The 26,736-nt window shown below is 35.4% G+C and overlaps 2 protein-coding genes across 2 annotated transcripts; one reads left to right on the forward strand and one right to left on the reverse strand.

Annotated features, from left to right (window-relative positions):
* Nucleotides 1-1,510: 1,510 nt before the first annotated feature.
* LOC127127918 (RGS1-HXK1-interacting protein 1) lies at nucleotides 1,511-18,508 on the forward strand. Its single transcript, XM_051057191.1, has 9 exons — nucleotides 1,511-1,835; nucleotides 1,987-2,053; nucleotides 2,155-2,232; nucleotides 2,908-2,960; nucleotides 3,783-3,866; nucleotides 12,098-12,150; nucleotides 12,239-12,303; nucleotides 12,416-12,474; nucleotides 18,087-18,508. The coding sequence occupies exons 1-9, from the start codon at nucleotides 1,596-1,598 to the stop codon at nucleotides 18,174-18,176; spliced, it is 789 nt and encodes a 262-aa protein (XP_050913148.1). The 5' UTR covers nucleotides 1,511-1,595; the 3' UTR covers nucleotides 18,177-18,508.
* Nucleotides 18,509-24,772: 6,264 nt separating this feature from the next.
* On the reverse strand, nucleotides 24,773-25,144 carry LOC127131421 (uncharacterized mitochondrial protein AtMg00820-like). Its single transcript, XM_051060345.1, has one exon. It carries the CDS (start codon nucleotides 25,142-25,144, stop codon nucleotides 24,773-24,775), a length of 372 nt encoding a protein of 123 aa, XP_050916302.1.
* Between the last annotated feature and the right edge of the window lie 1,592 nt (nucleotides 25,145-26,736).

Consider the following 26,736-nt stretch of genomic DNA (forward strand, 5'->3'; position numbering starts at 1 on the left):
GTTGACATACATCATAACCGTTATTTTTATTTAGCATTATTAGTCACAAAGTCCCTTAACTTAATTTAATATTTTAATTTAGTCCGTCTCTTAACTAAAACATGTAACACAGTAGTCCCTTAAAAACCATTTCATTAGTCAAATTGATCATTGCTGTTAAATTTTATGAAAAAACATTAACTTCGTCTACGTGGCAATGATCATAAGACATTTGTTAATAAGTTGAGTCAACATATTTTTTAAAAACTGGTATTTTATTTAAACTGCAGAGGTTTTATTGTGGAGGTTAAAGACCCCTGCAAATCGTTAATAACGTGTAAAAAAATACAACTCTTCATAACCAGTTCTCATGCAGAATCAAACATACACTCAACATCAAAAGTATAAATAATCTCATCAATATGGCAACAACACAACTATATAGCTTGGGTATCCTAACAATTCCAAAACCATTATAGTAGTATCTCTTCAACAAAAATAATACAATAAAATCTCATTGCATAACCAAATTGACATGTCTTTTTGCCTGAAACACATAAAAAATCACATTTAAGTTTTTTCACTTTATCTGCTTTTTGATCCGGTTTCACCTCAGCAATAACATCTTCAATCCCAACTTCACGGACAATATAATTAGCAGTTCCTAGTTGTCCCCAGTCACCATGATGCTCTTAGTTTTCATAGACTTGAGAATGTAAATAACTTCTTCAGCACCTGATTTCAATGGATCAAAGACTTCTAAAACCCCATATACTTCTCCATTTATAGATACTGCATTTTCTGTTTGAGTCAAAATTTCAACTTCAGCAAGTAGATCTTCAGCAACAACGGAAATTGCAATATTGTGGTAAGTGAATAAACTCTTATTACCCATCATTAGTTCCTTGTTACAAACAATGACCTTTACTTCATGTCCAACAATGGAAACAAAATCATGTGCTTCTGCTCAAGAAGGATTCTCCTAATCTTTAAATTTGTTGGCATACTCAACAACAACCTTAGTAAGAGGATGGTCATTGTTAGCCCGAGATAGAAAGATTACATAATTAATGATCGATTGGAATCATTTATGACATCCATATAAACATATAATTCATGAATGTAAAATAACTTGAGACATTATTAACCTAGTAATAATCATAAGAACAAAAACAAATTATTAACTTCAAGTCAACTGGTCGACATGTGCTTAACTCACCCTAGCCACAAGTTCATAGAAACAAGGAAGATTACCTACGGCAACACAATCATAAACATATTTAAATGTAAATTCAAATCCACATAAGAGTAAAATCATAATTGCCAATTTATTAAAAATAATTATTTTATCTTTATCATCATATTATACATCAAACAAAAATGAAGGATACCAACAAAATTTTAAATGAGATAAAATTTTAGGATAAAAAATTAATTTTTAAAATCGAGAAACTAAAAAATTTAAATTTATAAAACTGGAGATAAAAAATGCATTTAAATAAAAAATATAAAATGATAATTTACTCCTTAAAAATATTAGTGAAAAAAAAATAGATAAAAAAAGGGGACAAAACAAGTAGAAGCTAACATCGGCAAGAAGGAAAGTGCATCAGACAATGGCCACGGCGGCGGAATCATCGGAACCGGAGACACCCCATTCCCCTGTTAACCATTCCACAATCACAAGCACCCAACCCCAAACCCTAGACGTAAAACCGTTTATCGACTACGCTGTTGCCCAAGCCCTTTTCTACCAAAAGACCTTCAACGACGCCGTCGAATCTGCAATCGACGCTTCAACATCTCGTTTTTCTCAAATCCGTTCAACCTCTTCAGCTCATTTTCAACAAACATTGGTAAATCCTCCGTTTTTTCTTTCTTTTTGTCACCAGATAATTAGTTTTTGTTTTTAGGTTTAACAAAAATGAAAATCACTGGTAAATTGGAAATTTGATTCACCATGATCTTATTCAACAATATCACGCTTTATTTTGCTTTTTTCTTCAGTATTATTTGGATGATTTCAAGTCTCAGTATAATGCTTATGAGGATATTTTGATTGGAAAAATCAAAGGTTTGCATTTTGTGAATTTTTTACTTGAAATTTTTGGTTCTTCATTTGTCAATTTATCAAGTTAGTAGTGTTTATGATTTTTATTTAATCTTCTATTGCAGAGGGTGTACATGTTGCAGCTTCACATCCAGTAATTACTTGTGGAGCCACTGCTGCAATGGGGCTTCTTGTCCTCAAAAGTAAGATTTGGTTTGTGTTTAGTACTGAGTATTGCATACTCACGGTTATAAAATGTAGGATTGAATATGTTTTTAGTCCCTACAAATCACGAGCTTTGAAGTTTAGTTCTTCAAAAATACTGGTCACTTTTAATCACCGAAGCACGAACACCGGAAACATGACACTGACACTTCAACACCGGTAATAATTTGAAAAAATGAATAAATTGAACGTAATGATCACAAGTGTTGGCACTGACACATACACACCTTTTAACTCCTATGTCATTTTATAGGGACTATTTTGAGGACTAAAAGTATCCATTTTTTGGTAAATTTTTTTCAAAATAGCGACTATTCTTGCAAACAACAATATTATGGAGGTTTAAACTTTCAATTAGAATTAAGTAGGGGCTTTGAAAGCTCATGATTTTGTAAGGACTAAAAACAAATTTAACCCTAAAAATATATTTGTATTTTGTTACTGAATCTCGTTTCTGTTGTATCATTATTATAGTTAGAGAACTCTTGTAGATCATTGTATATATTATCCTTTGAATGCAATAAATTGGTGATAGCATGTATCATATTATACTGCTACTTTGTCGCCGAGACAATGTTATTGACTCTATTCTATATCTTCCATAAGCGATTCAATAATGATTATTATTTTTTTAAATTTTGGTTTTGCTGCAGGGCCTCGTCGGATCTTGTACTACAACACTAAGCGTCTCTTTGTTAGTGAGGAGGTGAGTGATGACTGGATTTCTCTATCTTTTTAACAGGGTCAAAGGTGCAGCATTTTCAGTTAACTTGATTATGAACTATATGTATCCAAATCTGTATGTCTTGTTTTATTGTGTACTGGGAACTGTCTTGGATTAATACTGGGGAGTAGAACTATTAAATATGCTGTGTTGTGCTTGTAATATGGAAACAAGCAAAAAAATGTCATGCAATCTTCAAAAGATTAAAAAGACAACAAAAGAAAAGAGGTTAAGGAACATAATTATTAATTTCTTTCTATATTTTTTCTTTTATAGATTTCTGAATTTGTTAATTAGAGAATATGCATGTTTTCTCATTTGTTAATTTAAGAACATGATTTCTGTATGGAGAAATTGTGGAGACCTTACCTTAGAACATTGATCTGCAAATGTTCAGCCTCAGATGATTTGAAATGAACATGGTTAAATTTTTTTTTTTAGTTTTGAGTTGTAACTTGTAATGCATGTGAGTGTTATTGAACTATCTTCTCTTCGTTTATTATCGTGGAAACTGCTTGCATTTTGCTCAACAGAAATACAATGGTACATGCTTTGTTAACTGTGTTAATGTCTAGACCAGCTTGCCACAATCCTGGCAAAGCAACTGCAGCACGCCAGTACCCTTTAACTCGATGCAAACTACTCAGCCCCTTAACATCAATGGGAAATTGCCAGATCTAGCTTTACCTGTTTTGCTTGATTTATTCTCTGAATATCTTTCATTAGATTATAGTAGAAGTGCACGTGGAGCTGTGGAGGTGCATAATAACTGTATTATTGCTTTGACATTGTATTTTGATGCAGTCTTTGGTTTCTAAAGCCAATGCTGAAGTTAAAGAGTTGCGGCAGTCAATTGATCTTCTAAAAGCCGAAGTTGAAAGGATGGAGGTAAAATACATTTCATCTTTTATTTTAGTAGTTTTATATATTGTCATACTTCTGTTATTTCGCGCATTGAGAATTTCTGATATCCGTATTAGAACTAACAGAGTAAAATGAGCAAGTATGATGTTATGATAAGTAATAATGATCAAATTTTTCCTGACCAGTGCTAAATTACAGTCAAATAGCTAATTTTAATTTGTCTGTTCAGATTGGCTGTTAGGGACAATTGTAATTCACATGTTGACAAATAACCAGTAGAATCTACTATAATGACTATCAGAGTTAGTTCAATAACAAAACCTATATAATATCTTATCATGTATTGATATAAATGATGATGAAAGCTCAGAATTAGGAATTCAAAAATATATGTCATCCTAATCAATGCCCTTCTTTTCTAGTCCATTCATAAATCCAGAAACCTCACACTTCCTCTACGCTCCAGTCACATTTATATAGAACCCCTAAAAAAACTAAAGCGTGTGAAAGGAAGGAAAAAAAGTGGTCATGCACAAGATCAAAACATAGAGAGAGAGTGTGTGTGTCAAAAGCCCGGAGTCTTTGGAGGGAGAATAACTAGCTACTGAGCTGGCCGGTGAGTGGTGGAAGGTGAGAGCTTGGTACCAACGCTTTAACAGATAGTGTGAGTAGTGGGAGAGTGAGAGCTTGGTACTTACTTAGGTTTGATTTGATGTATACATTGATGTTACAGGAGGGCTGCCAAAAGCTTTTGGGTTTTGATAATATTATGATGGGGGTGCATAGACTAGCAAAATATGCTTAGTTTATAGTTGTGGCTCACCCTTTCACAAGGAAATACATGGTTGTGATAACCAATAGGGAAATAGTAAGACTGTGGATTCCCAACTTCTACAGTATCAGACAGGGATGGGGTATTCCTTAGCTACTTATAGATTTTGTGCGTGGAAGCTTTGAGTGATCTTGATCAAACTTTTGTTAGGTTATCTTCTCCTTAAAAGGAATAACACAACCAAACAATCCTATTTATATAAAAGCTCTTTAAAAATATAGAAGTTTATTTGTTTATTTTTGTAAATTTGGCATGTAAAAGCTTACTGCTGGACAAAGAATCTCAACTATGCCCCCCAGATCCTACAAATTATTTGCAGCATATTAAAATTCGTAAAAATATAAAAAAAGAGCTATAGAAAAAGTACATGGGAGGAGCTTTCAGGTTGCAATTTTCAGGGTTTATGCAGAAATGCCTCCAACTTTGAATCCTACCCACCTAAATTCCATCCTTTAATATCAATTTTTAGACCATCTCACTCTCATCAAGGGTTGTACCTCTTTATTCACCAAGTATTTTGAAATGTTTCATTAACTTATGATAATTATACGGCTCACTTGCAATTTTGGTCATACTATTTTATCCAATATGCGATTTTGTTCCCCTTTTCTTGTTTCTCAATTTTTGCGTGTGATTGGAATGCCTGGTTGGAATATATAATATATATATATATATATATATATATATATATATATATATATATATATTAATAGTACTAATGTATAGACATGTATATCATTCATATATGTACGTAATGTAATTTTTGTTAATTTTTAGTTTAGAAAATATATCATTCCTATATGTACATGTAATGTAATTTTTGTTAATTTTTAGTTTAGAAAATATATCATTCATATATGTACATGTAATGTAATTTTTGTTAATTTTAAATTTAGAAAATGATGACACGGTGTCTATATACTTCACCTAGATGGACTATTTAAATGCCAGGTCAGTATATAAATTGTCCCGTCACCAACACTAGATACCAATTTTACACTTGGTTAAAAAGAAAAAAAAAATTAAAATTGAAGGACTAAAGTTGTGGAGTTAAATAAGGTATACCCAAATCCCAAATCGAGTACAAAGTAGGGGGGCTAAAGCATCAATTAATTATATTATTAATATTTATTAAGATTCGAGTTTTTTCTATAAGAATATTTAAATATTTTACCTAGTAGCTTTCTGAGTTATCAATACCAAATACCGGAGCGGAGCGGCCGACTAAAAAAAATGGGATAGCGGGATGACCACTATTTTATTATTTTTTAAACAAATTATAAAAATAATAACTACAAAAATAAATCAAACAAATAATTTAATAATACAACAAAACTCATAAAAGATTCATAAATTATTAAACTATCAAAACACAAGGCTCAGTAAAAAGCTCTTAATCAATTGAACATCAAGTCTTAAATTTAATCAAAATATCACATCTCAAAATTCATACTTAGAGTACTATTTTATCAAGAATTAAGATTCAAACTATTATTCTTCAAACAAAGCAACCTTGCATTAATTTAAAGAAACAAATACTATCAGTAAAACAGAGGAATATATTGGTTTAGATAAAAGATTTAGATGATTTATACAAGAAGAAGAAAAGATGAATAGAGGAAGGAGAAGAAGAATAGAGGATGAATACTGGAAGAAGAAGAAAAGAAAAATAGAGGAAGAATACATGAAGAAGAAGAAAAGAAGAATAGAGGAAGAAGAAAGGTACAAAGACGTGGCTTGCCCTTCAAATGGAATCAAAAGCGAGAGGGACAAGAGACTAAGTGCTATTGGTAATAAGAAGTAGTCTACCTAACTTTTTCAAAGAAAAGCTTGAGTTGTGATTGGTGACTACGAATGTGAGAAGTTGATAGTCATTACTAGTGAGGATGATATCATCCACATAAACCAACATGTAGATGAGTGTGGTGTCTTTGCCTCTTTAGAGTAGATAAAGAGGGAAGGATCACATTTACTGGCATGAAAGCCAAACTGAAGCAGTCTACCTTTGCGCTTCTCAAACCAAGGCCTAGGGGCCTGTTTGAGACCATATAAAGCTTTGTGAAGTTTACACACGAGACTTGTTTTGGGATTCAAAACAAGGGGTACACGAGACTTGTTTTGGGGATTCAAAACAAGGGGTTGAGTCATATACCTTTTCTTCAAGAACACCATTGAGAAAGACGTTGTTAACACCTAATTGCCTTAGTTTCCAGCCTGAAAGAGCTAGGGTGGGAATACTTCTAACTGTTACAGGTTTGATGACTGGTGAGAAAGTTTCAGTATAGTCATTTCCATACCTTTGATGAAATCCTTTGGCTATAAGTCTAGCCTTGTATTTATTGATAGATCCATCAGAATTCTCTTTCATTCTAAATACCCACTTGCAACCAATTGGAACTCTACCATGTGGGAGAGGGACAAGAGACCGAGTGCTATTGGTAATAAGAGCATTATATTCAACATTCATAGTGGCTTGCCAAGTAGGGTTAGGGCTTGTTTTGTTGTTTTGGGTTCAACACAGGTAAGTAAAAGTGTGGGATTAACAAAGAAATTCAGCTTTGTATCTGGTTTGCGTAGCATGCTCAATGATAGTTGCAGTGATAGGGGATAATGTAGGCTGGTCTAGGGATGCTAGGTGATGGACTTATTGAAGGATTTGTGTTAGGGGAGAGACTCGTGTCGTGGTTGGTTGCATTGTGTTTGAGGAATGTAAGGCTGACTGATCTAGCTGAATTGGGTGTGCTGGAGTTTGTGCAGAGATGGTAGTCTACGTGCTTTACCCATACAATACAATAAGAACAAAAATCTTACAGTTTTATTGATATAGGAAATGTTACATTTTTTTGGAAAACTAGTCTTTGTACATTATTACTAGGGTGACCAAACCTAGTATGCCACAAATGAAAAAGGCTATGACTAGTCTTGGATTCAAACTCAGTCTTGGGCATGCAATAGTGTTAAATCTCTTGAGGGAGAGCTTTGTCGCCTATTGCGGTCCTACGCGGCTCGAGGGATTAGTCTTTGCATTTGTGTGCAGTGGATACCTGGTTTATACAAAAAAAAGGCTATGACTAGTACTTCCTATATAGAGTTGACAGAGGATAATGATTTATTAAGAGATGTATGAGGTGTAACAGACTCTCCCTTTAACTGGACAGGAGGAAATTGATATAGGCCATATGAACTAAGTGTGCCCTCCCTTTAATTTGATAGGAAGAAATTGATATAGGCCATATGAACCAAGTGTGCCCTCTCTTTAGTTGGATTGGAAGAAATTGATATAGGCTGTTAAAGAGTCCCACATCGAACAATATATGGCTTGAACATGTGCTTATAAATGGGGGCAATCCTCACCCTATAAGCTGGTTTTGTAGGGATTAGTTAGGCTCAACCACATTTCTTAACATAGGCCATATCAACCAAGTGTGCCCTTAAGAAGGACTTCTGGTGGGATACTTGGTCTGGGCCTTAGTCCAAATAATATAGCCCAATAATAGTGAAGTGGTTAATTAGTTAATCTTGCTTATGGACCATTTGTTGAATGGGGAAAGTCATTAGTCATGTAAGGACATGGTTAGTTAGGGATATAGCACGTTGGAGGGGGAAGTAGTTAGTTATATAAGGACATGGTTAGTTAGGGATATAGCATTCTGCAGGTTACAACATCATTTTAGCGTGCATCATCATTGCTGAAGGTGGGAAGGATCTAGAAAAGTAGAGGGCAAAAGTGGTAATTTCAAAAGCAAGGGTAAAAACGGTAATTTCAAAACTGAAGAGCATTCTAGAAAAATTAGGGGCAAATTGGACAATTGAGGAGGTTGGGATCTCTCTAAACCCAATGAGTCAAGCCAAAGTTAATATTTTGTATGCTTTTTAAGGCATTTACAGAGTGGGCTGAAATAGAGCTCTTGGGCCGGTAGCGCGTTTGTTTTGGGTACAAAATGTCACAGGTTCAAATCCTGTCATCCCTATCCCTAACTATTAGTTATCGTATCAGCAGTAACAAGAGATCAATTGTGAGCGATTCAAATTGGACATACATACTCAATATGAATAGTTATATGAATAGTTCTCCATATTGAGTTTGTATGCATGCAAAAGATGTATTGCCATCATCGGACATAAAATGATTAAAGAAAGCGCTCTTAGTTCAGTTCGGTAGAACGCGGGTCTCCAAAACCCGATGTCGCTCCTCCTTTCTTTCTCTTAACCTGGTTATTTTCCTATCTTTTTCTCTCCTCGGTAAATTGGAAAACAAGGATTTTACTTAAACCCTCTTGCATTGCTATTTGGCAAGAATTTTGAATGGCTTACCATAGAGATAGTTTTAATTGAAGATATAGTAAATAGCTTGGTCATATTCCTGGGAGTTGTAAAAGACATGGCCCTTGATATATTTAATGCTTCTAGTGAGCTTTGTATTTTTCTTTGCGGAATTACTATTGATTATACCCAAGCTTCTAGGCGTTTTAAAGAGAAAAGCTGCAGGCCATCATCGAGAGATAGTAAGAATGAAGATGTGCAACATGTTCGATTGTTTGAAGTCAGCCTATCAAGTTCTGACAATGGGATCCAGGGAGATGCAAAAGCTACAGTAGTGTTGTTGCACTGTTTTCAAGAAAATGAACTCCCAATGTGGTTTCTTGGTTTGCTGAAGTGAAGATTTAATCTTGTTCTAGATATAGTTGTCCAGACCCACACCGTTACTTTGCAGGGGAAGTGTTGGCATGCCATTTATAACTTTTTCTTTCTTATCTCAACCTTGAGGACAGGGTTGTATTTCGGGCTGCCGGTAGTGTTGGAATTCTTGGTCTGGGCCTTAGTCCAATAATATAGCCCAATAACAGTGAAGTGGTTAATTAGTTAATCTTGCTTATGGACCATCTGTTGGAAGGGGACATTTGTTAGTTATATAAGGACATGGTTAGTTAGGGATATAGCACTCTACAGGAATTTTGTTAGGAACCTTTTGGGTTGGGCAGAGAGAGAATTATCTCTCCTCTAAGGAGCACTTGCTCTGGGGTTATAGGGATCATTCTCTGTAATAGTTCTTATTTCAATCAATATACATTTTCCATTTATCTTACTTTATTCCTATCAACTTCATTGTTAGCCTGAGATTTTACAAGATTAAAATTAGGGTGAAATTCAAAGAAAACAGAGTTGTCAGAGCAAATTGACTGACACTTGGTAAGCTTTTGGTTATAGACATGAAGAGGCTTTTTCAAAATAAATTCAAATTTAGAATTATAAGGAGATTTAAAAGAGGACGTGCCAATAGATTGAATTGACAAACCTTGGCCATTGCCAATATCTATCTGAGCAGGGCCTTCAAAGGGGGACAGTTGGTGAATGTTTAGGGAATTTGAGGTGACATGGTGAGAAACACCAGAGCCAAGATACCAGCCGGCTGAGTTTGTAGGGTCAGTATTGGCCTTAAGTGCCTGAGGTCTAGGGAATGATTGTTGAAACTGTGTTGGATTGGGGGTTGACTGCATAGGTTGAGGATTCAAGCTGAGAGGTCTAGTGTAAGCTGGGTTTTGCAAGGTGATGTAAGGCTAGGGTAGGTAGGGAGATGAAGGCCAAGGTGTAGGATTGCCAGGCAGGGTTGAGAGGTAATAGGTGCGACACCAAGAGGTAGTTGTGGAATAAAGTGTCTCTTGAACCTGTGATAGCAATTGAGGCATCACGACCATATATGTGACATACTTGACACTGAATTGAGCCATGACCTCCATGGCTACGGCCACCACGGCCACGAGCACCACAGCCATCATAAGGCTGCACATTAGGTTCAAAATTCTGCTCAGGTATTCGACTGAGATTAGCTTGAGGTGCAGTGGATGAGCTGGATGTTATAGGTGCATGTGTAGTTGCAATGTTCACATTGGCTAAGGTTTGTGTATGAAGGGATCTAGGCGTGCTTCATGGCAAAGAAGCAATGTCTCAACTTCAATGGAGATTGAATCAAATTTTCCGCTGATTAAGGATATAGTGGACTCAAATTCTTGAGGTAAGCCTTCAAGAATGACATCCAAATGTTCATGAACAGAGATCGTTTCTCCAATTGCATTAATGGAGCCAATTAGGGAGTGGATTTTCAGAAGAAATTCAGAAATATAGTTCTTGCAGCTGTCAAGATGTGTGTTGCGTAGATCTGAACGAAGTTGCCAGAGCTTGGCATGACCTTGTTGTTGAAAGTAGGCATGAACTTTATCCCAAAGCATCCACGCATGTTTTGAACCAACTAGGATTTGATCCTGTTGTTCCCAGGCATCGTACTCAGGGGAAGACAATTTGCAGTGGCATTGGCGACTGAGTTAAATTTGGTAGGGATAGTAGGATTTACCAGAAGTTAATGAAGTTTATGTGCTTTGATTACTGGTTCTACTTGCTGACACCAAAGCAGGTACTTTTCCGAGTCTAGCTTCTTGGAAATTGCAGCAAACGAGTGTTTCTTGGTGGTAGGCGACGATACAAGGCTGAGCAATGCTGGATCCTCCATACTATGCACCGTAGCTCCGTTCGAAGAGGCCATAGGATCAATTCGAACTTCTGATACCATATTAGAATTCCTAAAGATGTAGTTTTATGCAATTCATAAATGCTGAATTATAGGGAGAATTATGAACTGAATGCTGAATCTCAGCTTCTGATTTTTATTGAATGAATTCAGTTGGTTATTATAATAGGTGAAAATCCTATTTAGAGTCTAGTGAATAGGAGATTACTGGTTGTAACCAGTTTACTGACTGACACATGTCAGTCAGTTAGTTACAACTGAAACTCCGTAACTGTATCACAACAGATTCAGATACAGTGTGTAACAAAATCTGTTTAGAGGGACAATCCTGTGTGCGTGGGTGCAGGCCTATTGCAGTGAACCTTTCACTAATCTCTCCTTTAATAGTAAGGGACAATGTTATTGCTCTATATTCCTTTTTGCCATTGCAACGGAAGTCTTTAAATAATATGTCCGCTCTATATATAGGTTTGTGTAAAACCATTGGCTACTAGTCTTGCTTTGTACTTCTCAGTTGACCCATTAACTACAGGCTTTATTAGAGAGATGATAGTCTGACACACAATTTGACATCCAAATTCTAATATAATTTAGATGGTTAATTTATGTGAGGTTGGTGAGATATTTTTTTTAATTCTCGTTCCTTTTTTAAGTTCAGTTAGGATTTTTACATCCACTAGTTATCCATTGATATTCTATCTGTATGGAATCAATGAACAATCCAAGTTGCCTTATAGAAAATGTTTATACAATTAATGATTGTTGTTAGGGAGGTAGGTTTCTACTGCCTTTTGATACCATGGGGTGGGATTGGCTTATTTTATAAACTGGTGATAGCCCCTGAACTTTGATTGTTATTCCATTATTCATGGCATTTTTTTGTTTATTTAATATTTTCAGAAGAGTGCGTTACATGCAGAAGAACAATTCTTACATGGAAGGACAAAACTCAGGTTTGCAACTTCAGATGTTAGTCCATAAATTTTATTTTGCATTCATGCATTGAAAATTGTGATTAATCTGCATTTCTATTTACCACAGACAAGCAGGAAAGCAAATCAGGAATGTGATTCAGTCGGCATATAAAATTGAGAGACGAGCAGGAGGTATGCAAAATATATTTTCTATAAGTAGAAAAAGTTAGTGCTGGCCAATGAAATAAGCTGGCTATGAGACCTTGTGCCTTTGATAAGTGGGCTAATTTTTGGTTTACATTAGGTTTAAAAGATATCCTTGGAGAGCTCCCTAAAAGAGAAGCATCTCACTTTCGGTCACAGGTAATCTGTTGGTGTAATCTCAAGTCCTCTCTTGTTGCATATCATGTGATGAAAATTTTCAAGGGTTAATCCGTTAAATGATATCATGAAAGATGTATTTCTATTTTTCTCTACACCTGTAACATGGAATAATGAGTAGCTATGGTAAATATATTCTTAATGAGTTTTGTTGAGTTTCACTAACTTCCAGAAATTAGACATTTGATGCAATAGATTGAGATGAAAATTTTCAAGGGTTAACCCCATTAAATAGCATCATGGAAGATGTAGCTTCTATTTTTCTGAACGCCCATGACTTGGACTAATAAGTATATATGCTTTTTAGAAAATAAGAAACTATCTTATATAGATGCAAATTTTATAATCTTAGAGTATCTTGGATTTTCTCTTAAAATTATATTCCATGTTTCATAGTTATCACCATGATATGTTTCTGTATTTAGTACAGATTAGAAGTCTTATATCTTATAAATAGAGGTTGTGTTTGGTCAATCATATTAAACTATTATCAAGTTATTATCAATAATATTCAAAATTCATATTATTTTTCTCCTTTCATCTAAGACACATAACTTCAAAATGATATCTAGATCCTGGTTTTGTCCTTCATGACATGTCTCCTTGCTGTTCTGCACTGAGTTTCCTAAAGAAATAATTGTATTTATATATTATTTATTATATTGAACCTTCTTTTCTTCTTTCTTTCAAATGGTTTTCCCTTTCCCAGCGCTATCTCTGACCACCATTGCAGTCACCAACCACCGGCCACTGCCGCTGGAAAACTTTTCCTGCAAGTAACCCTGCAATACCCCGCCATCAGAAACTGCCCAATCTGATTTCTTGAAGTTGTCTTAGTGACTTCAGGCCTCATGTTTAACTGCCTTTATTCTGCTCTATTTTTGCCTTGTTAATGCACATTTCTTTTGTGGTCTGGTTTTGCTCATCTTTGGGGTTTGTTTGTCTCGTCTTTGGCCAAATGACTATACACTTGTCTCACTACTAGTTCCAAGTTGTTCATTGATCATCTGCCAAATAACTCGTATCCTATGAAGCTTGGATATGTAATACAACACAAATGAGCTATGTAGCACCGACACCTCTGAAAAATGGTGTGTCCGTGTCGGGCACCGACACTTGTTAATTTTTTAAAATATTACCTGTGTCGGTGTTAGGGCCGTGTTCGGGGTGTCCGTCTTCATAGCAAATGAGTAATTTTTGTAATTCATGATATAACATGGTCTATATATTTTAGAAAATTTAATTTAAAAAGAAGCTTATATAGATGCAAATTACACGTTTAAAGAAATTGACATTAATCATTCCTTATTCTATAACCACAATCATCACAATTTACCAAATGATACCTGTTGAGTTGTGATCACAACAAAAATTGCAGAGACAAAGAAGGAAGGGGTCCATAAGGATTCTCTTTGTTTATGACATAATTTTCCATTCTAGTTAGCGGCGCAAAGTGGCTGATCCCGAAATTGGAATAGCGGGATAGTGTGTGGCAGGGTGGCCTTTATTTGAATATTTATATCTAAATAATTTATATAATAGTATAAACTAAGTAAAATAATTTATGTCTAAACAAAATTATAACTTATACTATATAAAATAAAATTTATACTTATATATCCAAATAATTTTAAACTAAATATATACAAGTTATTGATTTATTATTAATAAATATTACTATTAATATTTTTCGATTCAATTATTTGTCTTCTATTACTAAATAGCACAACATCCTTCCTTAAATGTAAGACCCTCTTTGTATTTTTTATTCGTCTCTTTTATTACTAATTATGTTACATTTTTTCTACAATCCACAATAAGTATTTTATGCAAACACCAACTTTCTTGAAGGATAAACTTGTAAAATAATAGCAATTGTTAACAAGTTTGTTACCGCAACCAACTTCATTATTATTATTTTTTATTATTACTAACTACTAGTATTGTTTTGTTTTTTTCTAAAAGCCTAAGGTTCTCAAAGGCCCGACTTTTTTTTAATGCTTTTTAGTTATTGAGTCTTAAGGATGAATGTCTGTCTTGTCCTTTAGCCTAGTTAGCAGTCCTAAATGCAACATAAACCTGAAAAAACATTTAGCCACCGCACATACAACATGCTGCTGCAAAAATCTCAATTTGGGAGAAAAGTTCACAATCACTGGAGCAGATTTAGTGCGATGTGACGGATGGGACCTGCACCCTAACATTCCGCCTTGAAAACCCACTGTGGCATCGTCACCCTTAATGCGCGACGCCGCTGGCCTCATCGTGGCGGCCAACAACTGAACTGGCGTGTTGGTGGGGCAAAAACTTGCTATTTACTACCTAGGTTTATGGGAGAGATAGAGTTTATTTTCTTTCAATAAGTAAAGGCTAAGGGCATGTTTGATTTGGTTTTGTAAAATTGTTTTTTAGTTTTTAAAATTTGAAAATCATGTCTAGTTTTACAAAACTATTTTTGACAACTATTCTCTATTTCAGAGTTTTAAAAACTAAAAAACTAAAATAGGTTTTGGAGATTTTGGTTTTAGTTTATAGTTTGGGAAATTAGGAAGAGTAAAAAAATAAGGAAAAGTGGTACACTTTTCATTAATGGTAAATTTGTAATATTGTTCAACTTTAAAACAATTTAAAAAAATTAGATTACCAAACATGTTTGCTTTAATTTTTTTTTCTTCAAAACTCTTTTTTGAAATTGATTTACAAAATAGTTTTTAGAAACTAAAAGCTAAGGGCCTGTTTGAAACACTTTTCAATTTTAGTTCTTAAAATTTGTTTTTCAAATCTATTTTAAAAAACTATTTTTAAGAAGAAAATTAACAAAAAATTTGTTTGATAAAGTAATTTTTAAAAACTGTTTTAAAAATATGAAAATGAAAAAACTTATTTGATAATCTAATTTTTTAAAATCACATTAACGTTATAAATGAAAATTATAAATTTTTTATGTTTTTTCTTCAAGTTTTATAATACTAAAAACTAAAAAGTGAGAAGCAAAACACAACTAAACTGTTTCACTTTTTTACTTTTAAAAACTGAAAAATAAAAAAGAGTTTTTAAAAACACTTTTGCAAAATATTATATTCAAACAAGTTTTTAAATTTTAAATTTTTAAAAACTAAAAAAGAGTTTTTAAGATGCATTTCAAACGGACCCTAAATCTCTTTCAAACGGACCCTAAATGTTTTAAAAAGGTATTATAATCTATGAAAATATAGACATATAATAATAGTTAAAAAAATGTAATGCTCCCACTGTCCTGTTTGCATCTCAAACATATTCTGTAACATTTATAAAACAATTTGGATACTACTAGAACATGTAGCAGAAAGTATCATAGGTATCCGTGTCAGATGTGTGCAACACCAATACTTTTCCTATTTTTGTTTATCAGGGATTCATAACTCCTCTTATCTGAGTATGTTTTCTACCTTGTCTCAATTGGCTCTCTAACAACAGACTGTACTCCGTCCTCTGATCATCGTCAAGGTTGAGACGCTGACATTCATCACTAAATTAATTGTTTCAAGCGAAGCTATGTTGTTAGTCTCACCCGAAATTCTTTAAAGCGGTATAGCTGATAGCAGCTATTGCTAAAACTAAAACACAATGTACAACCTGAACGTAAACTCCAACAATATGCATAAATACTAAAAAATAGCAAAATACACAATATTAAAGAGGTAATGTACTTAATAATTGTAATTAACTATTGTCATTTGCCACTCGTTTTTGAGTGCAAGAAGTGGTACGTGAAAACAAAGGATATAGGAGAATAATAGGAACTTTGCAGTCGTATGGTAAGGGATGAAGAAATGTGTCACAAAGGGGAGAGGGAAAGTCTCCTCTCAGAACAGAGGCTACGGTGTGTCTTCGTTCTCACAGGGGAAGAAGATAGCCTTCGTGCAGAGAAAAATATGCACTTTTAGATGAAACTGTTCGCCATTGTATGTCTTCGTGAATGAGTGAAGAAGAGGCAAAGGACACTTACAAAAAAATTAAATGACCAAAAGACCCTTAAAAGTTGTGGAAAGGATTTAAAAAAAGTAATTTAAAGATTTCAAATTGTAACCTAATGTGCTGCAAGAGTGCGTTTCGACGGTGATTTGGTCGCCATTTGCAGCTGCAAACGGCCGCGCATGTCATTAGACGGTAAGGCCGCTCCATGTACACATGATCTCACGGGATAGTGCCACGATTTACAAAAAAATCATAGGACAAATTCTGTCCAAATATCATTGTCGTTTGGTTTGCCTGCAGTTTGTAAAAATTAGTTTTTTTTCCTTCTCACTTTTAAAGAATGTAACAAGTTAAAGCATAGTAAACTTGGGTTTGAGGGGTAATGTTAAAATATAAGAAAATATCTTTATAGTAATATTTTTGTATTACCTTAGACTATCTTGATTTATATTGTAGGGTCAGTTTCTAATCTTAGACTTTCGTGGTTATTATCATGATTTGTTTCCTTGTTTCTTCATTAGAAGTAATGTATCTATAAATAGGGTCTGGGCTTAGTCATTTAAATCAAACCATAATTTAGTTATTATCGATAATATTCAAAGTTCTGATTATTTCTCTTCTCATTTTTGTCAAACTTCAACATGGTAAATAATAGTTTTGTTGATTATTTTTTAACTTCTCTAGCTTCCTGGAATAGACATTTAGTTTTGTCGAGTCTTAAATCTATAATCACAGGATTTGATTTGTATGCTTTCATCTATGTTCAGAAAGTGAAAAGCAATAGAGCATGAGTGAATTTGTGTGCTAATTCAATAATAATAATAATAGTACCTATCGATCAGCTTGATAAAGCTAAATCCTCTTAAAAGAAACACATATTGATCAACCTGATATAGCTAGTCATTTTGAATTGAACAATTATATACCATTAAAATTGACCTATATATGAAAGTGCAGCTGATAACTGCACTGTATTTATATCTAGGGTAGGTTGCCAATAATGGTGGATACCTCCTCCAAAAATGAAGTACTTTCTTGGAGTGTATGATATAATGATGAACTGCATAGTTTTGAATCAAAAAATTCGTGAAAATTATTTGCTGAGTTTGTCTGTGCTTCGAATATAATGGATTCTATTTGCTGAGAAAATTTGGGTTTAGAAAATCATGATTTCAGTGGTTAAGCCTTGATCTCACAGTTTTGTTTATCTTAGCTTTGTTCTTCTCTTTTGTTTGAACTGAAATTACTTAAAACGGATTTATTATTTTATTTTTTTTACATTAATGAAATGGTACAACAAAAGTAGTACAGAGAAATGGGAAATTCCTACCATTTATGGTTTCCTAGACTATATCAACTTTATGTAGCTAACTATCATATACAACCACAACAACCACTTTTGAGTTTATTTCCATAAGCTTTCAGATATAGTTTTTGAGAAGCTTAAAATTTATGTGAAAACAAATTAACTTTATTTTATCTTTTATTATAGAAACAATTTTTCCACAAGTACTTATATGATAAATTCTTATACTAAAAACACTTGATATAGTTAGTTATCTGAACATGGCATTTTACTGATTTAAAAGCTTTTCAGTTAATGCAATATTGCTGATTTTACATTCTCTGGTTTACAGGTTTCCCAACTTGCTTCTGAGGCGAAGCGAGAAAAGAATTCCTTGGCCAAGGAGGTCTCTAAAATTAGCAACTATGGCATCTCGGTTTGAGGAACATTTCTTCAACATGCTCTAAATGAATGTGCAAGTTTTCTGGTGAGGATCGTGATATCCGATAATCATACCCTCCCTTTTTCTAGATGTGTCATTTGATTTATTAGGTTTGCAAGAGGGGATGTATCTCTGAGTAGAAAGGGATTATCATAGGAAAAATGTGAAAGGAAGAAAAATTCATCGAGGCTGTAAACCTTCAACTCAATTGTTTTTTTTCTCCTTCTAATAATATACAAACTTAACATTGAATGAAATTTCACTTCTAAAACATCTGTAAAACATAGTTTATTAATCTTCAAGGAATGGAAGTCTTTTGCCGTTATATCAAATCTTTGAGCACATTTTTTATTAGAAATTGAAAGAGAGTTCATAACTTAATTGAAAATAGAAGAGAATTATGAAATTCTGTTACTTTGATTAAGAGAAAGTGAACTAATTGTTAGTTACAAGAGATAACAACACTGCTATATATGGACAAGCATGAGTGCACCAGCTCAACATTGGTTGTCAATTCACTCTAACGAACTCTTTTCTATTCTATTTCTCTTGTATATTCTAATACATTACTATTCTCTGATATCTTCCACACAATCTGAGGAGACTTCTTTGTTGAAGCTGCTCTTGTAATATCTTCGCCACAAAAATTGAGGAGACTTATTTGTTAAAGTAGCTCTTAGGTCAAAGTGGTTTTATCCACTACTTTAAGTTGATATCTAAGAGTTAGAAACCTTAGAGTAGATAAAGGTTTAGTGAGAATGCCAGCTGTCTGCAGAGTTGCTGGAATGTGCTTGAAACAAAAGTTTTGTTGATAACTTTTTCTCTTAAGGAAAACATCCAACTCCATATGTTTGCTTTTAGCATGAAGCACAGGATTGTGTGATAGAGTTACAATGCTGAGATTATCACAATAAAGGATTGGTGGAAGTGTATGCACCTTCAGCTCCAATAGGAGTGGTTGAAGCCAAAATCCCCCACCTGCAGTACTAGCAAGGCTCCCGTACTTGACCTAGCCACAAGAGTTTGTTTCTTAGACCACCATGAAACCAAATTTGAGCCTAGAACCTGAGGTAAACTTTCTGTCATCTGGATCAGACCCCTAGTCAACATTAGAAAAACAACACTTGCAATTGGCTTGTCAGGAGCAGAGGGCAATAAATGAAACCCATGATGTAGAGTACCTCTGAGATACCTCAGAATCCTCTTAACAGCAATCGAGTGGCTTTCAAGAGGTTGGGCTAGGAGTTTGCAAGCTTTGTTGACAGCAAAGCTGATCTCAGGTCTTGTGATGGTGACATATTGCAAGGCACCCACTACTGACATGTAATAAGTGGGATCCTGAAGGTAGTCAGACCCATCTTTAGTTAATCTGAGATTAGACCCCATGGGAGTAGGTAGACCCTTGGCCTCACTCATGTTGGTTGTTGGAAAATATATTATTTCCGATTTTATTATTGTCTTTAATACTACCTTTATTTTTCTTTATTCTCAATTAAGGATAAAATAAATTGTAATTATTGTATCTTCACTATATAAACCAGCTAAGGCTGATGAATAAAGTATAACAGCTTTTACCAATTTTTTCTAATATGGTATCAAGAGCACTGGGTTAGGGGTTACCGTAAAAGCTTTCCTCAACCTATTTTTGTTGGGTTAGGGGTTACCATAAAATTTCCCTGTACGTATTTTTTGACCCCATTCACATACTCTATTAACCTCCTATGGCGAATGACAACAACATGTGGCCTCCCCTATCACAAGCCTACACTGGATCCAACCATGGCGACCAACAACAATCTGATTCGGGCTTCAGCCGTGGAAACGGCGGTGGCCGCGGAAACGGTGTACATGAGGAACCGTCGGTGGTCATAAACAGTGGCAGTAATGACGACAACAATGGAAACAGGAACAACATTGTTTTTGGTGACGGTTATTCCAACATAGACGGTAATGATCGAGAGGGTTCCTCATACTCCCTCAAGGTCAATATCCCTAAAATGAATGGGAATAACTACAATGAATGGGCTCAAACCGTTCGATTGGTATTGGATAGCAAAGGAAAAATTGATTTCTTAACAGGAGCAGTAGCTGAACCGGCAACAGGAACTATGATGGACTCAGCTCTGGGAATTATGATGGGTAAGACACAACGAAATTCTGAATCTGAAGGCTCAGCTCTGGCTACTAGGAACCTTGACGAGGGAAGAAGGTCAGACAAAGTTCCTTGGTGTGATCACTGCAAGCGCGAATGGCATACACGTGAAATTTGTTGGAAGCTCAAAGACAAACCTCCTAACTGGAAGAAGAAAAGTGGTCGTGCATTTCAGGCTAGTAATTCTGATCAAGGGCAGCAATCTCTTCCGTCTCAGTTCCCATTCACTACGGAGCAACTAGACAGACTGTACAAACTCCTTGAGTCTCCAACCCCTTCTTGCTCTATAGCAACAAAAGGTAATTCTGCATTTCTTAGTGTCAGTCCTAGTCATACTTGGATAGTAGATTCAGGAGCCTCCGATCACATGACACGTGAATCTACTTTGTTCTCTTCATATAGTCCATGTGCAGGTAATCAAAAAATAAAAATTGCAGATGGCTCTTTTTCAGCCATTGCAGGTAAATGGTCAGTTGTGTTGTCTCAAATGTTAACTCTTAAAAATGTCCTTCATGTTCCAAATTTATCTTGTAATTTAATATCCGTGAGTAAATTAGCCCAAGATATAAATTGTCAAACTAATTTTTTCCGATCTCACTGTGTCTTTCAGGATTTGAACTCGGGGAAGATGATTGACAGTGCTAAGGAGAGTGGAGGACTTTACTACCTTGAAATTGGATCTGCATCACAACTACCTTCAAAAACAATAAGTTCCTGCTTTGAGTCTTTTTCCGTTTTGAATAATAAAGATGACAACATTATGGTATGACATTTAAGATTAGGTCATCCTAGTTTTCGTTACTTAAAACACTTGTTTCCTAAGATATTTCACAATAATTTTTTTTCTTCGTTTAAATGTGAAGCATGTGAATTTGCAAAGCATCATCGTTCCCAGTTTTCAATACAACCTTATAAACCATCAAAGCCTTTTTCTATTATACATAGTGATGTTTGGGGCCCTAACCGTACAAGTACACTCTCTCTCAAAAAATGGTTTATCACATTTATAGACGACCATACAAGAGTATGTTGGGTGTACTTGTTAAAGGGAAAATCAGATGTTTGTCAGGCTGTAAAGAATTTTGTTTTAATGGTGCAAAACCAATTTCAAACAAATATCCAAATCTTTAGAAGTGATAATGGCAAAGAATATTTTAACACTATCCTGGGTGATTTTTTTCTTAAAAATGGGATTGTTCATCAAAGTTCATGTCCTAATACTCCTCAACAAAATGGAGTGGCCGAAAGGAAAAATAGACATTTACTAGAGGTTGCTAGAGCTCTACTTTTTTCAAATAAAGTACCAAATTATTTGTGGGGCGAAGCTGTTTTAACAGCTGCGTATTTAATTAACAGAATGCCCTACAAAATTCTCAATTTTCAAACTCCTATTAACGTCTTCAAAGAATGTTTTCCTAGTACTCGTGTTTTAACTGATTTGACTTTAAAAATCTTTGGTTGCACAACCTTTGTTCATGAACATAAAAATGTTGGAAAACTTGAGCCACGTGCTATAAAATGTGTCTTTGTTGGATACTCTCCAACCCAAAAAGGATATAAATGTTTTGATCCAAAAAATAAGAAAATGTTTGTCACTATGGATGTTACATTCTTTGAAAATAAACCTTTTTTTGATGACACTCATCTTCAAGGGGGGGAGATAAACGAAGACTCGTTTCAAATTGAAGACATGAGTTTTTTAAATAACTTATCTTTACCAATATCACAAAATTCTAAGTTTTTTACACCTGCACCAACAGAAAATGGCCGCGATTCTTTATCTGATCCTACTCCTGTCATGAGTAAGGAACCTTGTGAATCCGAGCCTACATTTTCTCTTGTAGAAAATAATGAGAATCCTGAAAACGATGATAATGATGATCTAATTGAAATGCCACAAAATAATGAGTCACTTCAACAAAACAAATTTGAATTAGGAAATGGGACTTGGAAAGGAAAGGTTTTTGTGAAAAAGCACCATAAAGGAAAGGACAAGTCCACATCTCAACACTGCCAGGAATCTGAACCGGGGAATGATCAATTTCCTAACAAAAGAAAAGGTAAGTCTATCTCTGTTTCTGAGAGTCGTATTTTGTATCCTGATATAGATGATCCTGTTGCCATTAGAAAACCTGTCAGATCTTGCACTAAACATCCCATATCCAATTTTATATCATATTCAAATTTGTCTTCATCTATGTCTGCCTTCACTTCAAAATTGTCTAGTGTAGAAATTCCAAAAAGTGTACAGGTTGCTCTAGAAATTCCAAAAAGTGTACAGGTTGCTCTAGAAATTCCAAAGTGGAGGGAAGCTGAACTTGAGGAGATGAAAGCTCTAGAAAAGAACAAAACTTGGAGTGTTACGCCACTACCAGATGGCAAGAAGACAGTTGGATGCAAATGGGTGTTTACTGTGAAGTATAATTCGGATGGGTCAATTGAAAGGTACAAGGCTCGCTTGGTGGCTAAAGGCTTTACTCAGACCTATGGTATAGATTACTCAGAGACATTTGCTCCTGTTGCAAAATTGAACACTGTCAGAATTCTTTTGTCTCTTGCTGCTAACCTGGATTGGCCTTTGCACCAGTTAGATGTTAAGAATGCCTTTCTTAATGGCGATCTAGAAGAAGAAATATATATGGACATTCCTCCTGGCTTTGAAAACAAATTTGGATCAAATGTGTGCAAACTAAATAAGTCTTTGTATGGATTAAAGCAGTCCCCTAGAGCTTGGTTTGAAAAATTCACTCAGTCCATGAAGAAACAAGGGTACATCCAAGGACAGGCTGACCACATCTTGTTCACAAAATTCTCCCACGATGGGAAAGTTGCTGTCCTGATTGTTTATGTTGATGATATTATCCTTACTGGAGACGATACAGTGGAAATGACAAGAGTAAAAGAGAAATTGGCAGTAGACTTTGAAATCAAGGATCTGGGATTCATGAGATATTTTCTAGGTATGGAGGTTGCTCGATCAAAAAATGGTATTGTGGTTTCACAGCAGAAATACATTATAGACTTGTTGAAAGAAACAGGAATGAGTGGATGTCGTCCTGCAGATACCCCTATGGATCCTAATGCTAAACTTTGGGGAGAAGGTAATGTTTCTGTTGATACTGGGAGATATCAGAGATTGGTTGGGAAATTGATTTATTTGTCACACACCCGACCTGATATTGCTTTCTCAGTTAGTGTAGTGAGTCAGTTTATGCATTCTCCTTTCGAGGAACATCTTGAGGCAGTATATAGGATACTGAGATATTTGAAGGGAAATCCTGGAAAAGGATTATTTTTTAAGAAGACCAGTGAAAAAAATGTGTCTATCTTCACCGATGCCGATTGGGCAGGTTCAGTCACAGATAGAAGATCAACATTTGGATATTGTACCTATGTTTGGGGTAATCTTGTGACATGGAGGAGCAAGAAACAAGGAGTTGTAGCAAGGAGTAGTGCAGAGGCCGAGTTTAGAGCTATGTCTCAAGGTATTTGTGAAGGATTATGGATCCTTAGAGTCCTAGAAGAACTTAAGATGAAAATTGAGCTTCCATTGAAATTGTACTCTGACAGTAAAGCTGCTATTAGCATAGCTCATAATCCAGTTCAACATGACAGAACCAAGCATATCGAGATTGATCGACACTTCATAAAGGAGAAGTTAGATGCGGGAATCATATGTCTACCCTTCGTGACTTCAAGTCAACAAACTGCGGATATCCTGACCAAAAGCATGGCAAGACCTACTTTTGAGTATTTGATAGACAAGTTGGGCATGATAGATATCTATGCACCAACTTGAGGGGGGTGTTGGAAAATATATTATTTCCGATTTTATTATTGTCTTTAATACTACATTTATTTTTCTTTATTCTCAATTAAGGATAAAATAAATTATAATTATTGTATCTTCACTATATAAACCAGCTAAGGCTGATGAATAAAATATAACAGCTTTTACCAATTTTTTCTAATATTGGTCCTTGCTAGTAAATCTCTTAGATATTTTGTTTGAGATAGAAAAAGACTTCCATAGGAGAGATGAGAGACTTCAATTCCAAAGAAATAATCAAGATGCCCTAACTGTTTTAGAGCAAACTGATCATGCAATTTTGAGATTAAATTCTGGGTATGAGGCAAAGAATTTCCAGTTACTATGATGTCATCCCCATAGACCAACATGAAAATAGTGTAGTGGGGTGTGGTGAGTGTGAATAAAGAGGGATCACATTTGCTGGTTTGAAAGCCAAATGTGTGAAGTGTAGTGGTGAGTCTCTCAAACCAAGGCCCTGGGTGCCTGTTTGGGCCATACATGGCTTTGTTTAACTTGCAAACCAGAGAGGCATCAACATTGAGAAAACCAGGTGGTTGTTGCATGTAAACTTCCTTTGCAAGTAAGCCGTTCAAAAATGCATCATTCACATCAAGTTGAGTGACATGCCATTTTCTAGATATGGCTAATGTAAGAATAACTCTCACTATGACATGTTTCATAACTGGAGAGAGTTTTTTGAAAATCAAAGCCCTGCACTTGATGATACCCTTTAGCTATAAGTCTAGCCTTGTACTTTAGGATTGAACCATCAGGATTCTGCTTGATTCTAAAAACCCATTTGCATCCTATGACCCTTCTATTAGGAGGAAGTTGAGTGATGGTCCATGTGTGATTGTTGAGTAAGGCTGAATGTTTAGCTTTCATGGCATCAAGCCATTTAGGATCCTTCAGTGCCATCTTATAGAAAGTGGGCTCAAGTTCAGTCAAGAGAAGGGTAGGATGAAGTCTTGGTTGGACTATGCCATTCTTAGCCCTTGTGACCATGGTGTAAGTGTTGAGGGGATGAACTCTGGGTGGTTGAGTTGAGGTGCAATGGCAGTTGATGGTGAGTTAGAGAGTGAGACTGCAACAGGATGGGATGAGAAGGATTCGGTGTGAGGTTCAGAAGAGGGAGGCGACTCTGCATGTAAGGGAAATTCAGTAGCACTACAGGATTCAGTAGCATTAGAGATACAAGAGGGCCTGGACTTAAAAAGAAATAAAACATTGATACTGTACATGATTAGATGTAGAGTTAGAGGTAGAAGAAGCTGATTGAGTATGCAGAAAGGCTAAGTTTGGGCTGGTTTAAGGAGATTTAGCAGTGGGAGGAGATTGAGATGGATAGAAAGTGAGAGGGACTGAAATGTATGTAGAAGAATGATATGCGGAAATGTTTGAGGAGGGAAACATAGAGCTATAAGGAAACCGGAGTTCATTGAAGATTACATCTTTGGAGATGTAAATTCCTCCATCACTTGCCAAATAATTGTACCCTTTGAGATTAGAAGAATAGCCCAAAATAGACATTCTTTTGAATGATAGGAAAACTTGTGTGGATTATATGGTCGAAGGTGAGGGTAGCATGCACATCCAAATGCTTTGAGGGACTTGTAATCAGGCTCAGCATGATAGAGTGCTAGACAAGGAGAGCTCATGTCATGAGTAGCTATTGGCATCCTGTTAATGAGATAAGTGGCTGCTTGGAAGGCATGATCCAAAAACATGAGTGGTAAAATGGCTTGAGCTAAGAGGGTAAGACCAGGCATTTGTGTAAGGTTGAGAGATCAGGTTTGCAGTTGGATTCCTCCACTAATTTGAAGTAGGAGGTTGAGCAGAATTACGATAATAGCACAGATGTGTTTCATGTCCAAATTTAGAGCAAGTTTGACATTACACTCTGGCTCTGCCTCCATTTCTGTGACCACGAAAACCATTGGAGCGACCTCGAAAACCACGAGCACCTTCAAAGTGCTGCACATTGTCTTGACTTGACACTTTAGAGTGAACTTCAGATGCAGCTGAGGATGTTTGATTAGAAGTAGGAGGAACACTACCTTGAGTTAGGTTAACAGAAAGAGGTTCCTGAATTGGTGTGCGAGGAGCATAGTTTCAGCCACAATTGGTGTACACGGTTTATCACGATATTGGATGATTGATGCCAAAGCCTGATATTCTGTAGGAAGTCCATCAAGTATGGTTTCAAGCTGATCACGATGGGAAACCGGATCTCTAGTTGATTCAAGCACATCAACAATCTGTTGAATGCGACCGAGATATTGAGCGATAATGCAATCTCCTTTCTCAATGCATCACAATTAATAGCGCAATTGTTTCTGTTTTGCATAGATCTGAGTTTTCTGAAACTGTTAAATGACATACCAAACTTCATGAGCATGAACACATTTCACCATTCTAGGGAGAACCGAATGGGACAGTGTAGTGAGGAGCCAAGTGAAGAGAAGCGAGTCTTGTTGATGCCAAGTTACATACGCTGAATTTTCGGTGTCTGTTGCGCGACCTTCCACGGAGAGATAGTGTGGAGGAATGTTAGGGTTCACAAGGTGACGATGCCAGTTTGTGGATTTGGATGATAC

The sequence above is a fragment of the Lathyrus oleraceus genome, chromosome 3 (assembly GCF_024323335.1).
Source record: "Lathyrus oleraceus cultivar Zhongwan6 chromosome 3, CAAS_Psat_ZW6_1.0, whole genome shotgun sequence".
Lineage (NCBI taxonomy): Eukaryota > Viridiplantae > Streptophyta > Magnoliopsida > Fabales > Fabaceae > Lathyrus > Lathyrus oleraceus.

Coding starts and splice junctions, on each gene's coding strand:
- LOC127127918 (XM_051057191.1), top strand. CDS start 1,596: ATGGCCACGGCGGCGGAATCATCGGAACCGGAGACACCCCATTCCCCT. Junction 2,054..2,154: donor TTTGATTGGAAAAATCAAAG/GTTTGCATTTTG, acceptor CTTCTATTGCAG/AGGGTGTACATGTTGCAGCT. Junction 3,867..12,097: donor CCGAAGTTGAAAGGATGGAG/GTAAAATACATT, acceptor TAATATTTTCAG/AAGAGTGCGTTACATGCAGA.
- LOC127131421 (XM_051060345.1), bottom strand. CDS start 25,144: ATGGTCACAAGGGCTAAGAATGGCATAGTCCAACCAAGACTTCATCCT.